Genomic DNA, 19,653 nt, shown 5'->3' with positions numbered 1-19,653 from the left:
ACTTTGACGATCGTCTCTTATTTATCTTGTTGAATAATTACGGTTGTTAGCCCAAGCAAGTAAAAAAACACTCTTAAGGAAAAATTACTTTTAGCACACCCAAATCACAGCAAAATTTCCCAGGAAATATATATATTTTATAAAAAAAAAAAAAAAAAAAACTTCAAGTAGGTTTCAGCTGACTTTGGTCAGATTTATGTAGAAAATGCTAAGATTCTGGCTGATATTGGACTTTATTTGGAAACAAGGTAATCATGGAAAACTGGACTTATACAGCAAGGTTTAAGTCATCCATCCATTTTCTTAGCTCCTTATCCTCACAAGCGTTGGCCGGGTTTGCCATGAACTGGTTGCCAGCCAGTCACATCGAGACAAACATCTGCATCACAGCTAGGGGAAATTTCAGCGTGTCCAATTAAGATTGCAGGTTTTTGGGATGTGAGAGGAAACCAGAGTGCCTGGAGAAAACCTACGGAGGCATGGTGAGAACATGCAAACTCCATAAAGGTGGGTCCGGGATGAAACTCGGGACCTCAGAACTGTAATGCCAACGCTTTCCAGCTGAGCAACCGTGCCGCCAGATTTCAGTCAAACTGTACAAATTTTTGTTTCTCTCACTGTTAAAATATGGATATGGGACAGGGCGCCAAAAACCTTTCTTGGGCGGGGTGGGGGGTTCAATTACTCACTGATTTTTGCTGTTCTTGGGCAGGGCCAGGTCCCTGTCCTCTAAGAATAGTGTGGGGGAGGGGCAGTGTACACATGGATTTGTACACAAAACATTCATGGTGAATTAAAAAATAGGTGCAGTCAAGCAAAACTAGAAAAGACAAAAGACAATGACATAATGTGGATGCAAGCGCCATCCATGAATGATTGCTAGTGGGACTTTGATGGAATAATTGTCAACGCTGCAAAGATATCAGAGAATTTTTTTTGAAACACTATTTTATTATCAACATTGTGTCTGTTAGCCAGTTATCCAATATAAACAAGGACATAAACGTGTCTGTTGTACTTCAGGAAAACTAAACAGCTGGTTCATGGAACAAACAGAGTAATTCAAATACTTTTGACGTAAAAGCAACACTGCATTTGGATACATATCTGTAATAATCCGAATAATACTAACAAGGATAGAGTCTGTCTCCTTCGTGATGGCACCGAGTTCACTGTGCAACCGCCTTGACGCTTCGTTAACAAGGAAATCATAATATTGTTTGTGTGTATTTGCAGGAAAGTACATGTCAATCACTTCCAAGTTTGAGCTTTTGGAAAAATAAATGAGCTTGCCCTGTAATAAGATGAAGAAAGAGAGAGAGTGAGATAAAGAGAAAGAAAGAGAGAGAGAGTCTACAATAGCATCCACTTGAAAAGGGAAGGGTGTCCAGTGGAGTCTTGCACGCCCGCCCGCCCGCTCTCACTTCCTTTTGTCATCAAGCCGTAACAAATTGCGTTCATTAAGACCATCAAAATTCAAAAGCCGCTGCTTCATAGTCCGAGCGGCAGTCAGTGGAGCAGGAATACTCCTTAGTCTGATGTGTCAGGAGTGGAGAGAGAGAGTGGCTTGTTAAATATTGAGAGAAGTGCCTGCAAAGCTCGATTCATCTTCAGCGCGTGGATCAACAAATCAAAGACAAAAGAAAGAAGAATGACTGGGAGAGTCCATGAAGCTTCAGTAAAGGGGAGTGGAGAGTCGAGCCTCTCATACAGGAAAGATCCATGTGCTAAAACGTTTCGTGTCCTCAGCGATCCATTTGTGACGGAAACCAGTACTGTGGTGTCATCCTTTAAGCGAAACATATTCGGCATTATTGCTGCCGATTAGCACACGGGTGGCATTGTTCAAAAAAGATATTAAGAACAATATATATGGCTGCGTTCCTATAAGAATTTAGAAGGATTTCATACAAAAAGAATATTTTTGCTTTATTTTTTACCCTCGGAAAATAACATTTTCTAAGCATTTAAACATGGTCAGCAATAGCATAAGATCCTTTTTATTGGTTGTATGTTTTTTCCCCCAAATAGTGTAATATACTTTTAGTCCATTGTCTTTTAATTTTTTTTTCCAAACATTTTTATAATGACCTTACAAGTTGAGTCACCGAAGATAAACACTGCTCTGTACTTCGGCTTTTAATAAGCAGTGTGCAATATTCTATTTTCATAGTGTACTGATTTCCATAAAGTTAGTTCGTTGGTTCGTTGGCCTCTAAGGTTAGCAAATATGTGGCTTTGCCTTATAGTTTTCTTTTAAAATAAGCAAATATTGTTCCTCGCAATATAAAGTTAGTAAATGGGATTTCATGCCATGTAAAGTTAACATTAACTACAGTATTACCAGATACAGTTTATTTCACGATGAAATTGCCAAATATGGTTTCCAAATATGATTTTGTGCATGGTTCTTCGCCACATGAAGTTAGCAAACCTGGTTATTTTTCCAAAAGGGGTACAAAATATGGCTCCTTGTACAATCGAGTTACCAAATATGGTTCGATGCCCTAAAGAGCCACCAAAAATGCTTCCTTGCCCAGTAAAGTCACCAAATATTGCTCCTTTGCTTTTTTTTAAAGTTACTAAATATGGTTCTTTGCTCTGAAACCCCACTGAATGTGTTTACGTACCCTTTGCTATCACCAAACCTGGTCCTTTCTTTTTAAGCTTCGCAAATCTGGTTCCATACACATACAAAGTTACCAAATTAAGTTCCTTTAGCTCTTCGTCTTCAAGTCGGGTTCCTGTCGATTATAATGCCATCAAATGTTGGCCCTTTTCTAATATGATTAAAAAATATCGTTCCTTGCCCTGTAATGTTAACGAATATGTTTCCTTCCCATCATCATATACGTACGCTTCCTTGTAGTGTTAATTCACCTCAAGTTCCCAAACAGCGCCCTATAAAGCCCTGTAAAGTTACCAAATGCAGTTGCTTGCTTTATTGAGTCCTTGAATGTGGTTTCTTGCCTAATAATGAGCTACAAAATGTGAAAGTCTTATAACCTTGTAACAACTGCTATGAAATGGTGGCAAAATGAGAGCTGTTATGGCAAAAATAATTCATATATATAATAAATATACTTTGGAACGAATCAGCATTTTTGGTGCAGTTTTTTTTTGTACCATTTCCTACTTAATTCTTGCAAGGAACGTCTTTGAAGGATTAAATAGTTAAACATTCACAGTCGTGTGAGCGTATAATGGAAATATTCACACCACTGCTGCGGATATCCATCTACAAAGTACACTGAAAAGATTTTTGGGAAAATAAATAGACAATTTCTATCTTCTGCGAGCCCTTTATGTCATTGCAACATCACTGCCAAAGTGAAATCTATCTGCAGAAAACAAGGCACCCCCCCGTCCTACTGGCGCTGAATTATGTTTTATAATCTCCATAATCTGTGTATGGAGGAGCAGACAGATCGTTCCACGGCAGGGAAACACTGCTCCTAATCATATATATATATATTTTTTTTTTGTAGCAGCTACGGCAGAGAGAAAAACCCTGACCGTGATGTCATCCCGGAGAAGAGGGCTCGGACTATATATAAATGACATTTTGTAATCTTTTACAAAAGCGTTATCAAGCCAAGGAGTTATATAACAACATGAATTACGTACTTCAACCTTCAAAAGTCACAAACTCGGCGCGGTGTTCCGGGTGTGAGTGAGTTCCTCGACCTGATCGTAGCGAAGTGTGTCCTGAGAGCCAGTTGGGCGTCCAAAGCACATCACCAGCTACCAAATTGGAATTTTAGGGATCACAATGACATTGAACAGAGCCATTTATTTGGTCTCGCTTGGAATCTCAGCTAAACATCAGTGCTGATGCTGCAGCTGCGAGTGAACATGTCCCTCATGGTGACAGAGCGGGCCAAGTGCGGCTTACGGTAGTTGGAAATGTTGACGGGCACGGGCAGTTCCATGTCCGGCTGCGGCTGGGGCGGGGCCACGCTGCGGTAGCTGACCCGCTCGCCGCCGTTCCTCAGGCCATCCGCTTGGTGGTGGACCTGCGCTGGGGCCGGGGGCTGCAGGTAGAAGGGCAGCTCGTAGTGGGTGCACGACGGGCAGAACGTCTGAGAGCGGGTCAGTTTCCGGGCCAGGGGCGGGGTGGGGAAGAGGGCGGGACCGTTGGGGATGGAGGAGGCGGCGGCTGTGGCCGCCACAATGTTGTGGTTGGAGTGGACCGGTGGCAGGCGCGACGTGACGGCAAAGTCCGGCTCCTCCTCCTCCGACTCGGACTCCTCCTTTTTACAGCAGTAATACTGGAGAGGAGAGGGACGGACAAAAATGCACGTCAAATATTAAAGGCACACGTGTTCAAATGGACACTGAAGGAAATTAGGGAACAGAAAACGAGGATCTCAGTGCTGTAAGCATCACAGTAAATTTAAGATTTGCCAAAATAGTTTCAATGGCACCTATGTGTATATGAAGAGACAAAATATGGTTCCCTGCTCTACAGTATGAGGTCAAAAATATTGCTTCCTGCCTTTCTACCAAATGTGCTTCCAATCAGCCCAACCAAATTTGGTTCTTTGCCCAACAAAGTTCCCAAAATATACTTTGTTACCTTATATTACCAAAAAAGGGTTCTTTATCCTTTAAAGTCAGCATTTAAGGTTCTTGTCCTATAAAGTCACAATTTGTTTCCTAGCCGGATGAGGATTTACACACACACACACACACACACACACACACACACAACACACACACACACACACACCACACACACACACACACACACACAGTCTTTCGTATGCTTTAGTCACAAAAGGCGCCTAGCTCCATGCTTTTCTGATTGCGCCCATTCGGGCGTCCAATTAATTCTATCATTTGCCTAACTTCCCTATAATCATCTCTTCAACCTCGGTTTTTGTATGCCCTTATTTTTATATGATGAGTTTTTTTGACATTTTTTCCACCCAAATTTTGTTACAGGTTTCGTACACCTGCTTGGTTTCATACAGATGACAACAGTCCAAAGGTCCATGTATCTATCTTTCAGCTTTATTTTAAAATTTTGGCATTTCAAATTGTTACTAAAAGTGAAGACAAATTTAAATTTTGGTCCATAAGAACATGATGCACATGATTTGCTTACACAGGCCGCATGAAATGATAAGCAGGGCCAGATTTGTCCCAGGGGCCTCGAGTTTGTCATCTGTGATTTACATCATCGTCAGTCGTGAAATCTGTTTAAGTGGCGTGTCTTCGTGCGCAGCTCACGAACAGCTGGCTACTTCGTTTTACTATTGCTGGGCTTGCAAACACGTTTGCTCATAAGCACAGTATTTAGAGTATTTGCTAGAGAATACAAACACAGGTGCTCCTTCAAAGTAGCCTCTTAGACAAGCGGCAATACATAACTTCCATATTCACTATGGAAGTTAATTTCTCATCAAAAGCGTCAACATATTTCTCAAACTGATTTGTATGGCTTTCCCGTTTCAGGGAAACCCCATTTGCTATTTGTTGAAGCTATCCTGAGACTTCAGTGAGTCCTGCGTCATGGGCGGTTGCGTACATATTTGCCCAGTAAGCAGGGGGGGTTGTCAAAATTCATACATGGGAGCGTGCAAGCCAGGTGCATAAAAAGAAGACTTATGCACGAACGGGAGACTCAGGCCTAAAGTCACAAAATCTGGTTTAGTGCCCAATTATACGTCACCAAATGACATTCATTTCCTGATAAAGTTCCTCAAAATGCTTTCTTGCCCTACAAACTCCCCAAATGTGTGGTTCCTTTCCCAATAAAGTCATAAAATGGCGCCTTGCCCTATAAAGTTGGTAAACAGTTCCTTTCACAATAAATTCAGCGATGCATCACAACACAAGCATCTTTCAGCACTCGCACACCTCACCTCTGCAAAGCATTTGCAGATATTATGTGTGACTCACAAAATTGAGCTTGCAGATTAATCCCAGGCAGCCTGTCAGCTAATATCAAGCCACAATACAGAGATCACTTGGATGTGTCTCCCAATTAAAAGAATCATAATGCGCCTTAAATAGAGAGTATGCCACAATGCCACCCGTGCTTAGCAAAATGCTTTCAGGTGGAGCGTATGCAAGTCTTTGGAATTTTTAGATGCAATTAGGAGACCACTATTAATACTGGTGTAATTACTGCTGTAATACAAAGACAAGGCTTTTTTTTTTTCCAAACTTTTTTTTTTTTTGTTGCAGCCACCACAGTACACCCACGAGGGCCATATATGGCATCAATCAGAGATTTGCCTGCTAAGAAATCAGACACTGTTAAAGAGAGATGACTTACTCGCTGGGAAATGAGAATTATCTACAATGACAAGTATCTGTGTGTTTTTGGTAGGGGGGTGGGAAATTTGGCAAAGAAAATGATCTTATGAATGATTTACAACGGGCTCAGACGGGAGAGCCACTGAGGCAGAATGGCTGATGTAAGTTGCAGCGCGTGTTCCTTTCTTTGCGAGCCTGGCGTGAAATGAAAACTATGCAAACACACTTCGGTGAGTGCAGATATGAGTTTGAGTCCGCACACCCCTCAAACAATCTGGCAAGTACAAGCTAATATTCCATTCTAGTGGGTCACCACGTCCAGCTCCAGCTGTAATGTCGTTATAATGCAATATGTCTTTGATTTGATGGCCAGTCTTGAGGATGTTTGCCTGCTGTTCCCTTGGCCCAAACATCATGTGAATGTCTTTCTGATCGTCGTCTCGAGATGCATCCTTGAATTTCATCCTGTACCTGGGTTTATCCTTCCTTTGTGAAAATGTTGACATCAACACTCGTAGTGTCTTATTATTTTTGCCTCGATGGCTGGAGTTAGTTACTATTGATCAATAATTAATGCAAAGTATTCCTGTGATGTTTATCAACTGTCAATGTATCACTAAAATCCAATAGGGGTCTTGCTTTGGATTCTAAAAAATTAACGACGTGATTTTGCGATAGGCGGAGCTGAGACAAGGTTGCTCCAGGATGGCGATGTTCTTCTTGGCCAGGAACTGTGCCATCCTTAGGGCAGTGTGGATGGGTGAGAGACCTTTGAGTTCAATGTGGAGACCAAATGCCAGAACTTTCAGTAGAAGAGTTTGATCTCACCAAGCCCGAAGAAAGCAAGACATTGGAAGTCTCAAGTCAAAGTCATCTTGAAAAGTAAAGCCGACAAAAAGTATGAGGTGTGTCAAACAAGGTCAAGGATTGATGTCGAAAAATCTGTATTTTAGGTAACGTATATATTTAAGCATTCTTCTTAGATGTGGGCCAGGTGATCACAATTGTACTTTAGAGGGTGTTTGACTCCTTCTTCTTCTTTTCCTTTCGGCTTGTCCCGTTAGGAGTTGGCACAGCGTGTCATCTTTTTCTACCCAAGCCTATCTCGTGCATCCTCCTCTCTAACACCCACTGTCCTCATGTCTTCCCTCACGACATCCATCAACCTTTTCATTGGTCTTCCTCTAGCTCGTTTGCCTGGCAGCTCCATCCTCAGCACCCTTCTACCAATATACTCACTCTCTTGTCTGCTCTCTCGAACCTTGTCTCCAAAACATCCAACTTTGGCTGTCCCTCCAATGAGCTCATTTTCATCCGTACATCATGGCCGGCCTCACCACTGATTTATAAACTTTGCCCTTCATCCTCTCAGAGACTCTTCTGTCACATAACACACCAGAGACCCTCCGCCAGCTGTTCCAACCTGCTTGGACCCGTTTCTTCACTTCTTTACCACACTCACCATTGCTCTGAATTGTTGACCCCTAGTATTTAAAGTCGTCCACCCTCCCTATCTCTTCCCCGTCCATTCCTGGCTAAAATGAACATTTTTATACCAGTGAATTGTGTGTAATAATTAGGATTATTCATGCCGTAGTTTGCACATTCTATGAGTGACAATTCCACATTGCATACATTGTTGTTAAAACAAAAATGTGGACAAACTTTGGTGAAATTCTTCAAGATCTGTCAGTCAAGTTATTATTATTCTTAAATACAACTAAAAAGAAAACAACACTAATGCTCCTTGACTGACGTAATACCTGTGCACTCACCTGCAGTCTGCAGTAGCACAGTACTGCGATGATAAGAAGTAATATGACCGTAGCAAGAATTCCACCGGTGATGACCACTGTCCCGGCTGTCATTCGAATGGCTCTCCATCAACTGCCTGCCCGGAACAAAGAAGGAGAAGAAAAATGGGAGGTCACGAGCAGAACGACAATAACGAGAACAGAGAAGGCTCACAACGGAGAGGCACCATCAAGTAGATTACACCGGCGTGTCATCGCCACACCACTTATTGAATGATCCAGCTGTTCCAAATAAGTGTAATAGAATCAGCTGCCAGGTTCTGTTTGCCGTGTCAGCTCAGACTGGAAAGTGTTTGGGGAGGGAAACGGGAAAAAATAAGGTTCTTTGAGAATGCTTGATTAAAAGTAATCAAGATGATCTGCAGAAAGAGCAGCAGAATGCTAGAGAGAGAGAGAGATGAGAGAGAAAGTGAGAGAGAGGTCAAGATGAGAGATGGTGAGTGGATATGAAAAGAAGACAAGTAGGACGGAAGGGAATGAAATGTTGCGAGGAAGTGAAACAGGATAGGAGGACAAAATGTAACATTGGGACATTAACAAAAGACAAAACCAGAGTGATTGTGCCATGAAAGGAAGACTTCAATTGACTAACCAGAATATATATTTTTTCATCAACTCAGCAATTAAACTTTAAAAACACCAAACATTTTGTCCTTAAGAACAAAAATTGACATCCTAAAAAAATGCTGCAGGAAGATCTTTTATTCATATGTTTTTCCTCCTAAAACAAGTGAATCTAATGAAGCTACTATAAACTGTTATATGTATTTACAAAAAATAATGATTTTTTTCCCTGTCACCCATCAATCCATCCATCATAACGTGTCCTGTGGTGCTTGTCCTCATCACTCACTCACATGCACGCCAAAGGACACGGAGCCTTCAATGACCATCAGCATATTTTTGGAATGCGGCAGCAAGCTGGACCCAGACAAAACCACCGCCAAGCACAGTGACAAGATGCAAACTCCACACAGCAAGACCAGAGATGGGATTCAAACCCAGGACTGGACACGTGGGATACAGATGTGCTAACCACTCGTTCACACACCACCACGGTGCCAGTCTGAAATACACTATGTATGGATAGTAATTATATTTTTGCACAGTCACCATTACGGTGTAGATTCTACATGTTTTGCCCAAGGACACCTCGACACGAGGAGAATCATAGCCGGGATTCGAACCGGTGACCCGTCACTGGATGACCTGCTCTACCTTCTGAACCAGAGCGATCCAACATCCAATGTCAACATTTCAGTGGCACATTTGCAGAAAACAAAAAAAAAAAACCAAAGTGACATTTCGCTGCATGCTTTGAATTGGGAAAAATTGCAACTTCTGGAGGATAAATATAATAAATGACAAACTGAAAGACAATAGAAGGGGTCTTCACTTTTCGATGGTGTTGAAATTTGACGTTACGAGGGTACGAACACCGTGAAATGAACTACTTTGCAGCCGTAATGGAAAAGTGACAGGAAAGAATATTGAACGCAAAAATGTTGTCTCGACTTCATCAGCTAAGGCAAAAACATACAAAACAGGATCTGTTAACAAATTCCGAACATAGTCCTTGCACATAAAGTGTTAAGAATCAATACTTGCTCAGCAAGAACGTCAATTTTCAAGGATGGGTATGCGGTGGTGTGTGTTGGTGGGGGGGGGGGGTACTGTGTGCTTGTTGCTAAGCTATGAGTCAATACTGCGAGCTTAACTGCAGCTATAAAAGACACCTCTACTATCACTATATACTGTAACCCCTCCATACACTGGATATAAAAGAAAGTTTACACACACCTGATCTAATTAAAATGCCATTAATATCATTTCAGAATTGCTTCTAGCTTTGTGGTCGATAATTGGTACAACTCAACTGATTTTTGCCCTCCCACAACAGGCAGTGTGGCTGCTTTCTCAATTAAGAGAACACATACAAACGTATGTTTAATAGGAATCAGCACACCATTTAAAGCGCCTCTGATAAGCCGCAAATAAAGATGATTATTCCAAATAGGCTTTTCAAGGTGAAACATTTTCGCAGTCATTTTAAAATGTATGTGTGGCGCAACACAACACCGCTCATCACCAGAAGAACAAAAGAACACCATACCTGCTGCGAAACATGGTAGTGGAAGCGTCATGTTTTGGGGTCTTAGTCCAGGTCGAGAGAGTTATGAACAGTTACAAATACAAATTAATAGTAGCACAAAAGGTTCAGGATTCTGCCAAAAAGTAAAAGATTTCCGGAAAAGACTACTACAAAATACTTTACTAAACTAATACTCAGAGACTCATGCTGACAGACTCATTAAACATTTTGAATGATTGATTAATTCACGGCGGAGCAGCTGGAAAGCGTTGGGCTCATAGTTCTGAGATCCAGGGTTCAATCCCGGACCCATCAGTGTCAAGTTTGTATGTTCTCCCCGTACCTGCGTGGGTTTTTCCGGGCAGTCCGGTTTCCTCCCACATCCCAAAAACGTGCAACATTAATTGGACACTCTAAATTGCCCCAAGGTGTGATTGTGAGTGCGACTGTTTGTCTCCATGTGCCTTGCGATTGGCTGGCCACCAGTTCAGGGTGTACCCTACCTCCTGTCCGTTGAAAGCTGGGATAGGCTCCAGCACTCCCCGCGAACCTTGTGAGGATAAGGGGCTAAGAAAATGGATGGATGATTAATTCACACCCACATCCTGTTATAACAGGGTGTGCACACTTATGCAAACACGTGCTTTCAGTTGTATTTGTTTAGCGCCCTCTTCAAAAAGGACGTATGTTGGTCTCATATTTTGGTATGACAAAATTTGGCCTTCGAACAGGGGTGTGTCGACTTTTTTAGATCCGCTGTTTACGCGCAGTGATAAGGGGCATCGACAGACTGTACAGCACGGTTGGTATTACCTCTTCATATACAATTTGCATTGATTTTGCTATCCTTTAATGTATATCTCTGTCTTAACAGCTCCAAAACATGGCTCAGGCAACCGACGCGTGCATCTGGTCCACTAACATGACATGGCAGCTCGCCCCTGCCTGCGATACAGCTGGATTCTAATCCAATTTGCCGCCCAACCAGATTAAAATGAGGAAACAACAAAGAACGGACTTTTTGCTAAGAAGGTATGAAACGTTTATTCACCCTTACGTTAGTGAAAAGGATTGTATTTTTTTGTCCACATTTTAGCTAACACAACTAAAAACATTGAGAACACGGAGGAACACAAGTTTTGTTGAGTTAGGCCTGACAACTGTTTTTAAAAATTTTCGCATGCGTAATCCAAAGCTGATCTAAATTTTTCCTCTTTCGATCCCTATTTTTCTTAAAAAATGTGAAAAATACTCCAAATAACAGATATCTGGTTGCTTTTTAGAACTCCTCCTATGCTAGCTTTCTGTTTGCAAATATGAGCTAAGCTTATTTTAATATGCTAGTCATGATAGGTATCACACAGATGAGTAACCTATAGGAATATAAGAACTTCATAAGAAATTCTATTTATGACATATGACATTTTTGAGCTAAGTTTAGTCTATCCTATCCTTGAGTCATTGAAAAAAATCTTACAAAAATGCTAATAATGATAGCCATTACACTATATGAGTCAGGTAGTATTAAGACAACTTTAGAAATAATGTTCAACCTGGTTCAAATGATTTTCATCAGCTATTTCGAACGTACATTCAATGGATCAGGCTATGTTCAGTTTACAACATAACCTTGAGTAAGTGTGAGTCATAGTTTAAAAACAAATGAGCTCACTACAAAATGCTACTCATGCTATTCATCGTGACTTAATGAATGTGCCAGTGTGACAGGATTAGAAATAATTTTCTACGTGCTCCAGCTCCATTTTATTATATTAATTTAAGACGTAGATAAAATTTCTGACGAAATGTATTGTGCCAATTTAAATAATTGTGAAATTAAGTGGATCACTGCAAAATGCTAATCGTGGTAGCCATCATGCTATTGTTTTTGCGAGTATGAAGACTTTAGAATAAATGTTCAACCTGCTGCAGAGTCATTTGATTATGATCATTTACAACATGTACATGGATGGACTAGAAGAAAAAAAAACAATTTAATTTGGGTGAATTATATGTAATAGCCAAATGATCTTGCTACAAATGCTGATCTTGCTATTCACCATGGTAATGAGTAAAAGTTTGGTTTTGATGGCATTTGACACGTAACAGTTTGAGTGAATTGTACTGTTTTACAGTAGCGTGAGATGTACTAATAAATGCTAGTCATATATATTTTTTCAGGCTCTTTTTTTCAAATGTTCTGTGTTAAAAACACAGGCTTTAACCATCATTGTTGAGTAGTAAACTCGTCGACTAATCTACACATCCCCTAGCACTGTATATTATGTAGGGGTACTGCGCAATTTCTCTTGAGCAGTGATGCGAGTCCTTAACCTTTATCCCTTCTGTAATTAGTGCGCGCACACACAGACACAATTTCTGAGGCTAAACACACACATTCACATTGAAACTGTCAACACACATGCTCAAGGTAGACTAGCAATGTGTGTCTCTTGAGGCCTGCTTAGCCTGATCAGCGTGCTACCGCAGTCTTAATTATTCATGCACACGCATACCACATGCGTGCATGCACACTCCACAGTGTGTAATAGCTCCATTTTGGCTGGTGTTGGTCCACCATTGTGACACGAGGTTAGCGGCAATCGGCGGTCGTCGCTAACGCGCTCAGACAACAACACGGGAATAAAGCGCCACACTTTGATGGAACATGGCAGAGATCACAGCGTAGGTCTTGATGGGAATAATGGCCGCTGACAGGCTCTCAACCGGAGCGGGGAACAGAACACTTGCGAGGTGGTGGTGAACAATAAGACCAGAACTGTTACAAGTTTTGGGTGTCAACACACACACACACGTGCAAGTTTTTAAAGATGTGCGAGTTTTGTGAAAAACTGCTAGCGCTTCCCATACTTTTTAGTTCTGATTTCCTAGAATAGAAGTGCAATCTATTCCTGCAAAGAAACATTCTTCTCCTTGATTAGTGATTCAACCTCCAAGTATGCATTCAGTCTTACTAATCAAGGCACTTTCCAGTTTTGAAACCAGAATTTAACAGCTTCAGGCATTCAACACAGGCACTATTAATTTTAAAACAGTCAAATAAAGCACTGGTCTATGATGCATGCAATATCCATGATTAATCAATTGCAGACCAAAGTGGCTATTGAGTAAATTACTGAGTGTTTAAAGGTCACGTATTACGGAAATGTGACTTTTTAATGGCTTGCATACACCGAGATGGGTTTCTGGAGTTTTTGCTCACCCATTAAGTGAGAATTCAAACAACCAAGTAAATGTTTTGTTCTCCACCGAGTTCTGAAAATGTATCTGTGAGCCAACTGTACAGTAGCTGGGACTCTTTTACATACCAATCACCGTCATGTTGAGTTTCTCCCCCCATGACGAGGTCAGCTCGGCACGAAGATCAGAGTCTCGTTTAAGCAGGGCCGTACTACACTGTTCGAAATACAAGAAAGCAGAAGAACCAACATTCCTCACATGTGTAACGACCTTGCTATGGTGTCAAAGCCAGAGGTTAAGCAGAGCTGCATTGAATTTTGTAGGATGCATCCATTTGTATTAGCTTCTGATAACTGGCATATATATGATCGCTTGGTGAAGTCGTTGAAGTAGTTTAAGGAGAATGCCACATCCAGCAAAAACAATGTCATGTTTAAACTTCTGCCTTGACAAGTGAAAATACTTTCATTGTCTTTATGGGTGCTAATTTTTTTTTTTTTAATCTGGACTCGGCTTCTGTAAGTAGAATGTATCTTAGTGCAAGGCTAAGACTCCGCCTCCCGGTCATCGTGGTAACGAATGCGCGGCAGAGTTAATTGGGCTCAGTCCGTAGGGGCTGCGCCTATCAGCCACTGGAAATATTTGGATATTCATTGACCACCTGGCTGTGTGAATGGCAAACTACTGATTAATCGCATGTCAATCACACAACAGAACCACTGAGTTGTGATAAACACGAAGTGAATCACGCAAAGAAAGAAAAAGCTGCATAATCCGCCCGGTCGCAGTGCGATCGATGTTTGGGGTTCACCACAGGCCCAGCCAGACAATCGCAGCTTTGAGCCGTGACACAATGCGATGGATGTCCTGTCCGCACAACTGCAGCATCACCTGATTCGGCCCGGCCCGGTGTCACATTTCACATCTGACTGTCTCATTGCACCTCTGCAGTCACCCCGCGGCGTAATGACCACAGAAGAAGAAAAACGCTGCAGCCTCGTGCTCAATAGGACATCATGGTTGCCTTACTTCACTGAAACGACAACTGAAAGCAGAAAACAATGTCTGAAAACAAACAAACACAAAATTCTACCATGGGTCAGATTTAGATCATTCTTAATCATCCTTACTAAATTTTACCATTTTCGTCACATTTACAATACATATAGAAATTGAATAACATAAATATCAGTATTCCACTCATTTAGGTAGAATTGATTCGTGTATCCATTTTTACTCACAACCCCAAAATGCAGAAATTATCTGTAGAATATAAATGGACAATGTTCTTAACTATTTTAATATGAGTGGCAATTAAAAAAAGAAATGTACAGCACACGCAAGCAGCCTCTCAGGAAGGAATAAATGACCTTTCACTTTCCAGTCACTGGAAAATAATTGCGTGTAATTACATTCAGTGGACTTTAAAGGAAATAATAATAATATGTATTTCAATAACATTTTGTTCATATTATTTGAACAATAGTACTAATCCCCCTCTACTTGTGGAGGCCCTGGTATGAAAAGAGAAAAAGAAGAAGCAGAAAAAAAGTGCAAGTTAATGACATCCTCGCCAAAATGATATAACACGTATTATTGTTTAAATTGTACACATCACTATACTTAATGATAAATTGCCAACAGATGCTTTGATTTTGAGAAAATACACCCGAAATTGGTGTTTACATTGGATACAGCCTATTGTACGTATTCCACTAACAACCCAGGCTAAACTTTGCAACTCTCCAAAATACAAAACATATCTCTCGAGTTAAGATGTATGAGTTGGAAATCCTTCCTTGGCACAAATGTACATCATTCCTATTAGACGGAGCTCTGGTGCCATTTTGTGGCATTGTTAAGCAATAAATGCAACTGGGCGAGTTTGCGGATACCCCACCAAAATATAGGAGAATTACTATATTAATATTGCTTTTAAAAAAAAGATTCATGCTATTCAGTGAAAAATGTGTTAAAATGAGTTTTCACTGTAAATCTTCTTTTCCTTTCGGCTTGTCCCGTTAGGGGTTGCCACAGCTTGTCATCTCTTTCCATCTAAGCCTATCTCGTTCATCATCCTCTCTAACACCCACTGTCCTCATGTCCTCCCTCACAGCATCCATCAACCTTCTCTTTGGTCTTCCTCTCGCTTTTTTGCCTGCCAGCTCCATCCTCAGCACCCTTCTACCAACATACTCACTCTCTCGCCTCTGAACATGTCCAAACCATCAAAGTCTGCTCTCTCTAACCTTGTCTTCCAAACTCTAACGAGCTCATTTCTAATCCTATCAAATCTGTTCACACCAAGCGAGAACCTCAGCAGCTTCATTTCTGCTACCTCAAGTTCTCCTTCCTGTTGTTTCTTCAGTGCCACCGTCTCTAAACCGTACATCATGGCCGGCCTCACCACTGTTTTATACACTTTGCCCTTCATCCTGGCAGATACTCTTTTGTCACATAGAACACCAGACACTTTCCGCCAACTGTTCCACCCCACTTGGACCTGTTTCTTCACTTCCTTACCACACTCACCATTGCTCAGGATCGTTGACCCTAAATATTTGAAGTCGTCCACCACTCGCTAGCTCTTCTCCCTGGAGCCTCACTCTTCCCCCTCTACCTTTCTCATTCACGCACATATATTCTGTTTTACTTCGGCTAATCTTCATTCCTCTCCTTTCCAGTGCGTGCCTCCATCATTCTAATTGCTCCTCCGCCTGTTCCCTGCTTTCATTGGAGATCACAATATCATCTGCGAACATCATGGTCCAAGGGGAATCCAGTCTAACCCCGTCTCTCAGCCTATCTATTACTGCCGCAAACAGGAAGGGGCTCAGCGAGGATCCATGATGCAGTCCCACCTCCACCTTAAATTCTTCTGACACACCTACGGCACATCTCACCGCTGTTCTGCTGGCCTCATACATGTCCTGTACTATTTCTCCACATTATTATTTATCTATCTTTTATTTATCTACATATTTCTCCGCCCGTGCAATACCACAGTTTCTCTCTTGGTACTCCGTCATAGGCTTTTTCTACGTCTACAAAGACACAATGTAGCGCCTTCTGACCTTCTCTGTACTTTTCCACGAGCATCCTCAAGGCAAATAATGCTTCTGTGGTACTCTTTCTAGGCATGAAACCAATGAAAAATATATTCCAGGACAGGCCTGCTTCATAAGTTGAGTGTCAGTCAAATATGCCCCTGAGAAATTGTGCTGACAGAGGAGGCCGTTAGTTGTCATAGCGCCAGCGCATTTATGACCTCCTACAGGGAAAAGTGTAACTACCGCATAAACATTAAGCAGCTTGTTTCCTGTCTGTTTAGCCTCTTCCTTCACCTCTGCCCCCCCACTTTGGTCGGCTGATGCACGGTGCCCTCGCCCCGGGGAGCGCCGGCGGGCATCTGTTTCGACATGACTTTGAACGCCGAGAGAGCCACGAAAGACAATGCCGCTGATGCACAGATGGAGAGGGTAACACTACAGTGCGTGTAACGCCGCATGTGAGTCAAAGTCTATCAAGTCGCAGGGTTCTCTCCAGAGAATTTAGTCACGCTTAAAAAAAATAAATAAATAAATAAAAGAAGGAAATGCACTGTCATTAGTCAAATCATAGCGGCAATAGTTACACGAGCGTAATGTATTTTCCTCAGAGGGTGAGGCTCCGTTTACATGATGCTGACGACTCACATTGCAGCTTGGGAAAAAGTTGAACAGTGTAGTTGGAGACTGCTAAGATGACAGTGACATAAAAATAGTAGCTAGATAAGTGATACGTGAATATTATATTGGAGGCCCTTGAGAAGAGCCATCCATTCATTTTCCGAGTCGTTTATTCTCACAATGATTGCAGGGGTGCTGGAGGCTAACGCGGCTATCTTGGGTCAGGAGGCAGGCTACACCCTGAACTGGTTGCCAGCCAATTGCAGGGCAGATAGAAACAATACTAGAGTGTTGAGAGTGTTGTTAAAATGTTGTTGTGGTTAAATGAAGTCACGTTGCTCGTTTTTACACTTGTATGAGAGGAAAGAGTGATAGAATTAGCTGGCCCTGACACCCGCCATTTACGTACATCTTTGGATAATGCCAAAAACACCCACATCCTCTTTCTTGGCGTAGCAACTATAGAACGTGACTCATCAAAATTTGGCAATTGAATGGAATTTAAAAAAAAAACAAAAACAAAATGCATCTGCTGATCTTTGCACAATATTACAGGTTACAATGAGACGCTGTGCTCATTGTTACATTTTTTTTTTCAACAAAAGGCTACAAAATTTTAAAGCCTGGTGATGAGTGACTAAAAATGAAAATGAATAATTACAGCGTGGATGATGCACTGGATCCTTTTCAGTGTCGGAACACAGCGGTTTCACTTTGGATTGGCACTCAGTGACCAGATATGTGCACAGGTGTCTCATTTTTTCCATCATCTCTTTCATAATCAAGTATATAACACACTCTGCGCAATGTAGAACTCATGGCTGCACTTCTGAATGCTGCAAGTCGAAAATGGAACATCTTTTCACCGCAAACTTAACCTGAGCACCGTTTTATCAGCTCTTAGGAATTCATCGAAGGTTATCAGATTGTTTTGATCACAGCTAAAACGTTGTGCTGGTCATGTTTATGCTTGAAACATAAACCAGAGCAATGCACAGTTTTAAAATCTCATCATTCATGTGGTAATGGATATTTGTGATGTATGAACCAATATAGACACTTTAAAGTGGACATATGATGTAAAACTGAATTCAAATAATTTTCGTCTATTGTTACGTGCCTGCATCTGTTCCCTTCTGTTCCAGTATGTAACAGCGAGGCTATTTTACTGAAGAACTGCGTCTTTGACAAACATACAGTGGGGGGGGGAGGGTAGAAAAATAATCTTGAGGGTGCTTGTGTTTCTATGGTGACTATCTTATCGTCACCTTTTTGCTGCTTGAGTGGGCGCTTTGCACGAAAAAGTTCGGGCCTATTTTGCAACTTCTCAAGCAGGGAAAATATGATATGGTTCGTTGACATTCAAATATGCATTCAGCTGGCTATTTGATCAAATCTATGAGTTTAAACAACCAAAAAGATCCATTTTGCCCCTACAATATTCTATCAATCCAGTGTCTACGGCACCTGTCCTCATTAGAGTTGCGGGAGAGTTTGAGCCGACCCCAGCTGGACTGATCCTTAGCCGGTAACACCACCTCCCCCACTTCCTGACTGAAGTCGAGCCCCCCTTAACACAGCTGTGGTGAATCCAAATTGAAAGTGGTGGAAGGAAGCAAAGGTTCACGCTGATGCAAGTGGTGGTGAATGACAGCTATCTGGGCTTGCTCACCATTATATTGTTGACCACTACAAGAAGGTAGTCGTGAGTCACCATGACAACATCTGAAATGCTATTTTTTCCGAGTGTACCACTGAATTGCTTTTAAAAGAAACTGTGCGAATTAAATATCATTATATGTAATGTCAGAATCAGAATCTTCTCTTTGTTAAAGATGATGTATGACAATGCGTCAGCATGACAGGCCAGAGGGGTGGAAAAAAAGTATCATAAGTCTATAATATAATGTTACTCCAATATTACAATTTTTGTCAAGAGAAAGTTGAGTTTCAAATAAAACAAAGGACCATGATGGAGCAATAGCGTAAAATGAGGTGGAAAATGGAAGACAACAACATTGCGGAGTGATCGGAGTCTCAGTCTACTGCCAAAAAGATGTCATCCAACATGAGATCAACTGTAATACTTCACAGAGAATATCGTTTACAACATGTAGTAGGACTTGACACTTTAATCCATATGAATCAAGTTGAGCGTTCGTTCTGCTTTTTTGGTTAGCAACACTGTTCAAAAGGACTCTTTTGCTTCCATGTGAAAAATAATACCGACCACAACAATTCCAGTAACTACTTGTTTTTCTGTCCAGAGAGGAAAAGAGAGACATGCATTAGTGCAAAACTGAAAGCAGCCATAATTCATTTTTGGCTCGTTTTAATACTCAATCAAAAGTATCATGTTTCAGAAAGACTCCAAAGAATTGTTTCGTATTCATCAGAGTTAATACCGCAGCCATGCCGCTCACTTTCTGCCAGTGCTCTACGCACAATAAACAATATCATGATCATCATGGCTGCCACGTCATTTACCCCACATTCAACATGGCCACCACGTAGACACGGGAACTACGTCTGGTCATATTTTACCTCTGTAACCTGGAAATACGTTGGCCCCATTCTCCGTTTGCATTGAAAACAACAGCGGCCAATTCTT

General features: G+C 41.5%; 1 protein-coding gene across 4 annotated transcripts in view; it reads right to left on the bottom strand.

Moving 5' to 3' along the window:
- Positions 1–974: 974 nt before the first annotated feature.
- fam163ba (family with sequence similarity 163 member B, genome duplicate a) overlaps positions 975–19,653 on the bottom strand; it is a 27,525-nt gene continuing 8,846 nt past the window's right edge. Inside the window, exons 3-6 of one of the 4 annotated variants that reach the window (XM_061800800.1) lie at positions 14,266–14,419; positions 13,503–13,590; positions 8,043–8,158; positions 975–4,271 (exon numbers count right to left, since the gene is read on the bottom strand). In XM_061800800.1, the coding sequence (XP_061656784.1) occupies positions 3,819–4,271; positions 8,043–8,135 (546 nt within the window). In that variant the 5' untranslated portion in view covers positions 8,136–8,158; positions 13,503–13,590; positions 14,266–14,419 and the 3' untranslated portion in view covers positions 975–3,818. Of the gene's footprint in view, positions 4,272–8,042; positions 8,159–8,248; positions 8,502–13,502; positions 13,591–14,265; positions 14,440–19,653 lie in introns of those variants that run through there. The other 3 variants (XM_061800802.1, XM_061800803.1, XM_061800801.1) reach the window with 3 other exon arrangements.

This window comes from Syngnathoides biaculeatus, chromosome 17, assembly GCF_019802595.1.
Source record: "Syngnathoides biaculeatus isolate LvHL_M chromosome 17, ASM1980259v1, whole genome shotgun sequence".
NCBI classification, from domain to species: domain Eukaryota; kingdom Metazoa; phylum Chordata; class Actinopteri; order Syngnathiformes; family Syngnathidae; genus Syngnathoides; species Syngnathoides biaculeatus.
The sequence above is the reverse complement of the archived record's forward strand: the minus strand, read 5'-3'. Positions and strand labels throughout refer to the sequence as shown.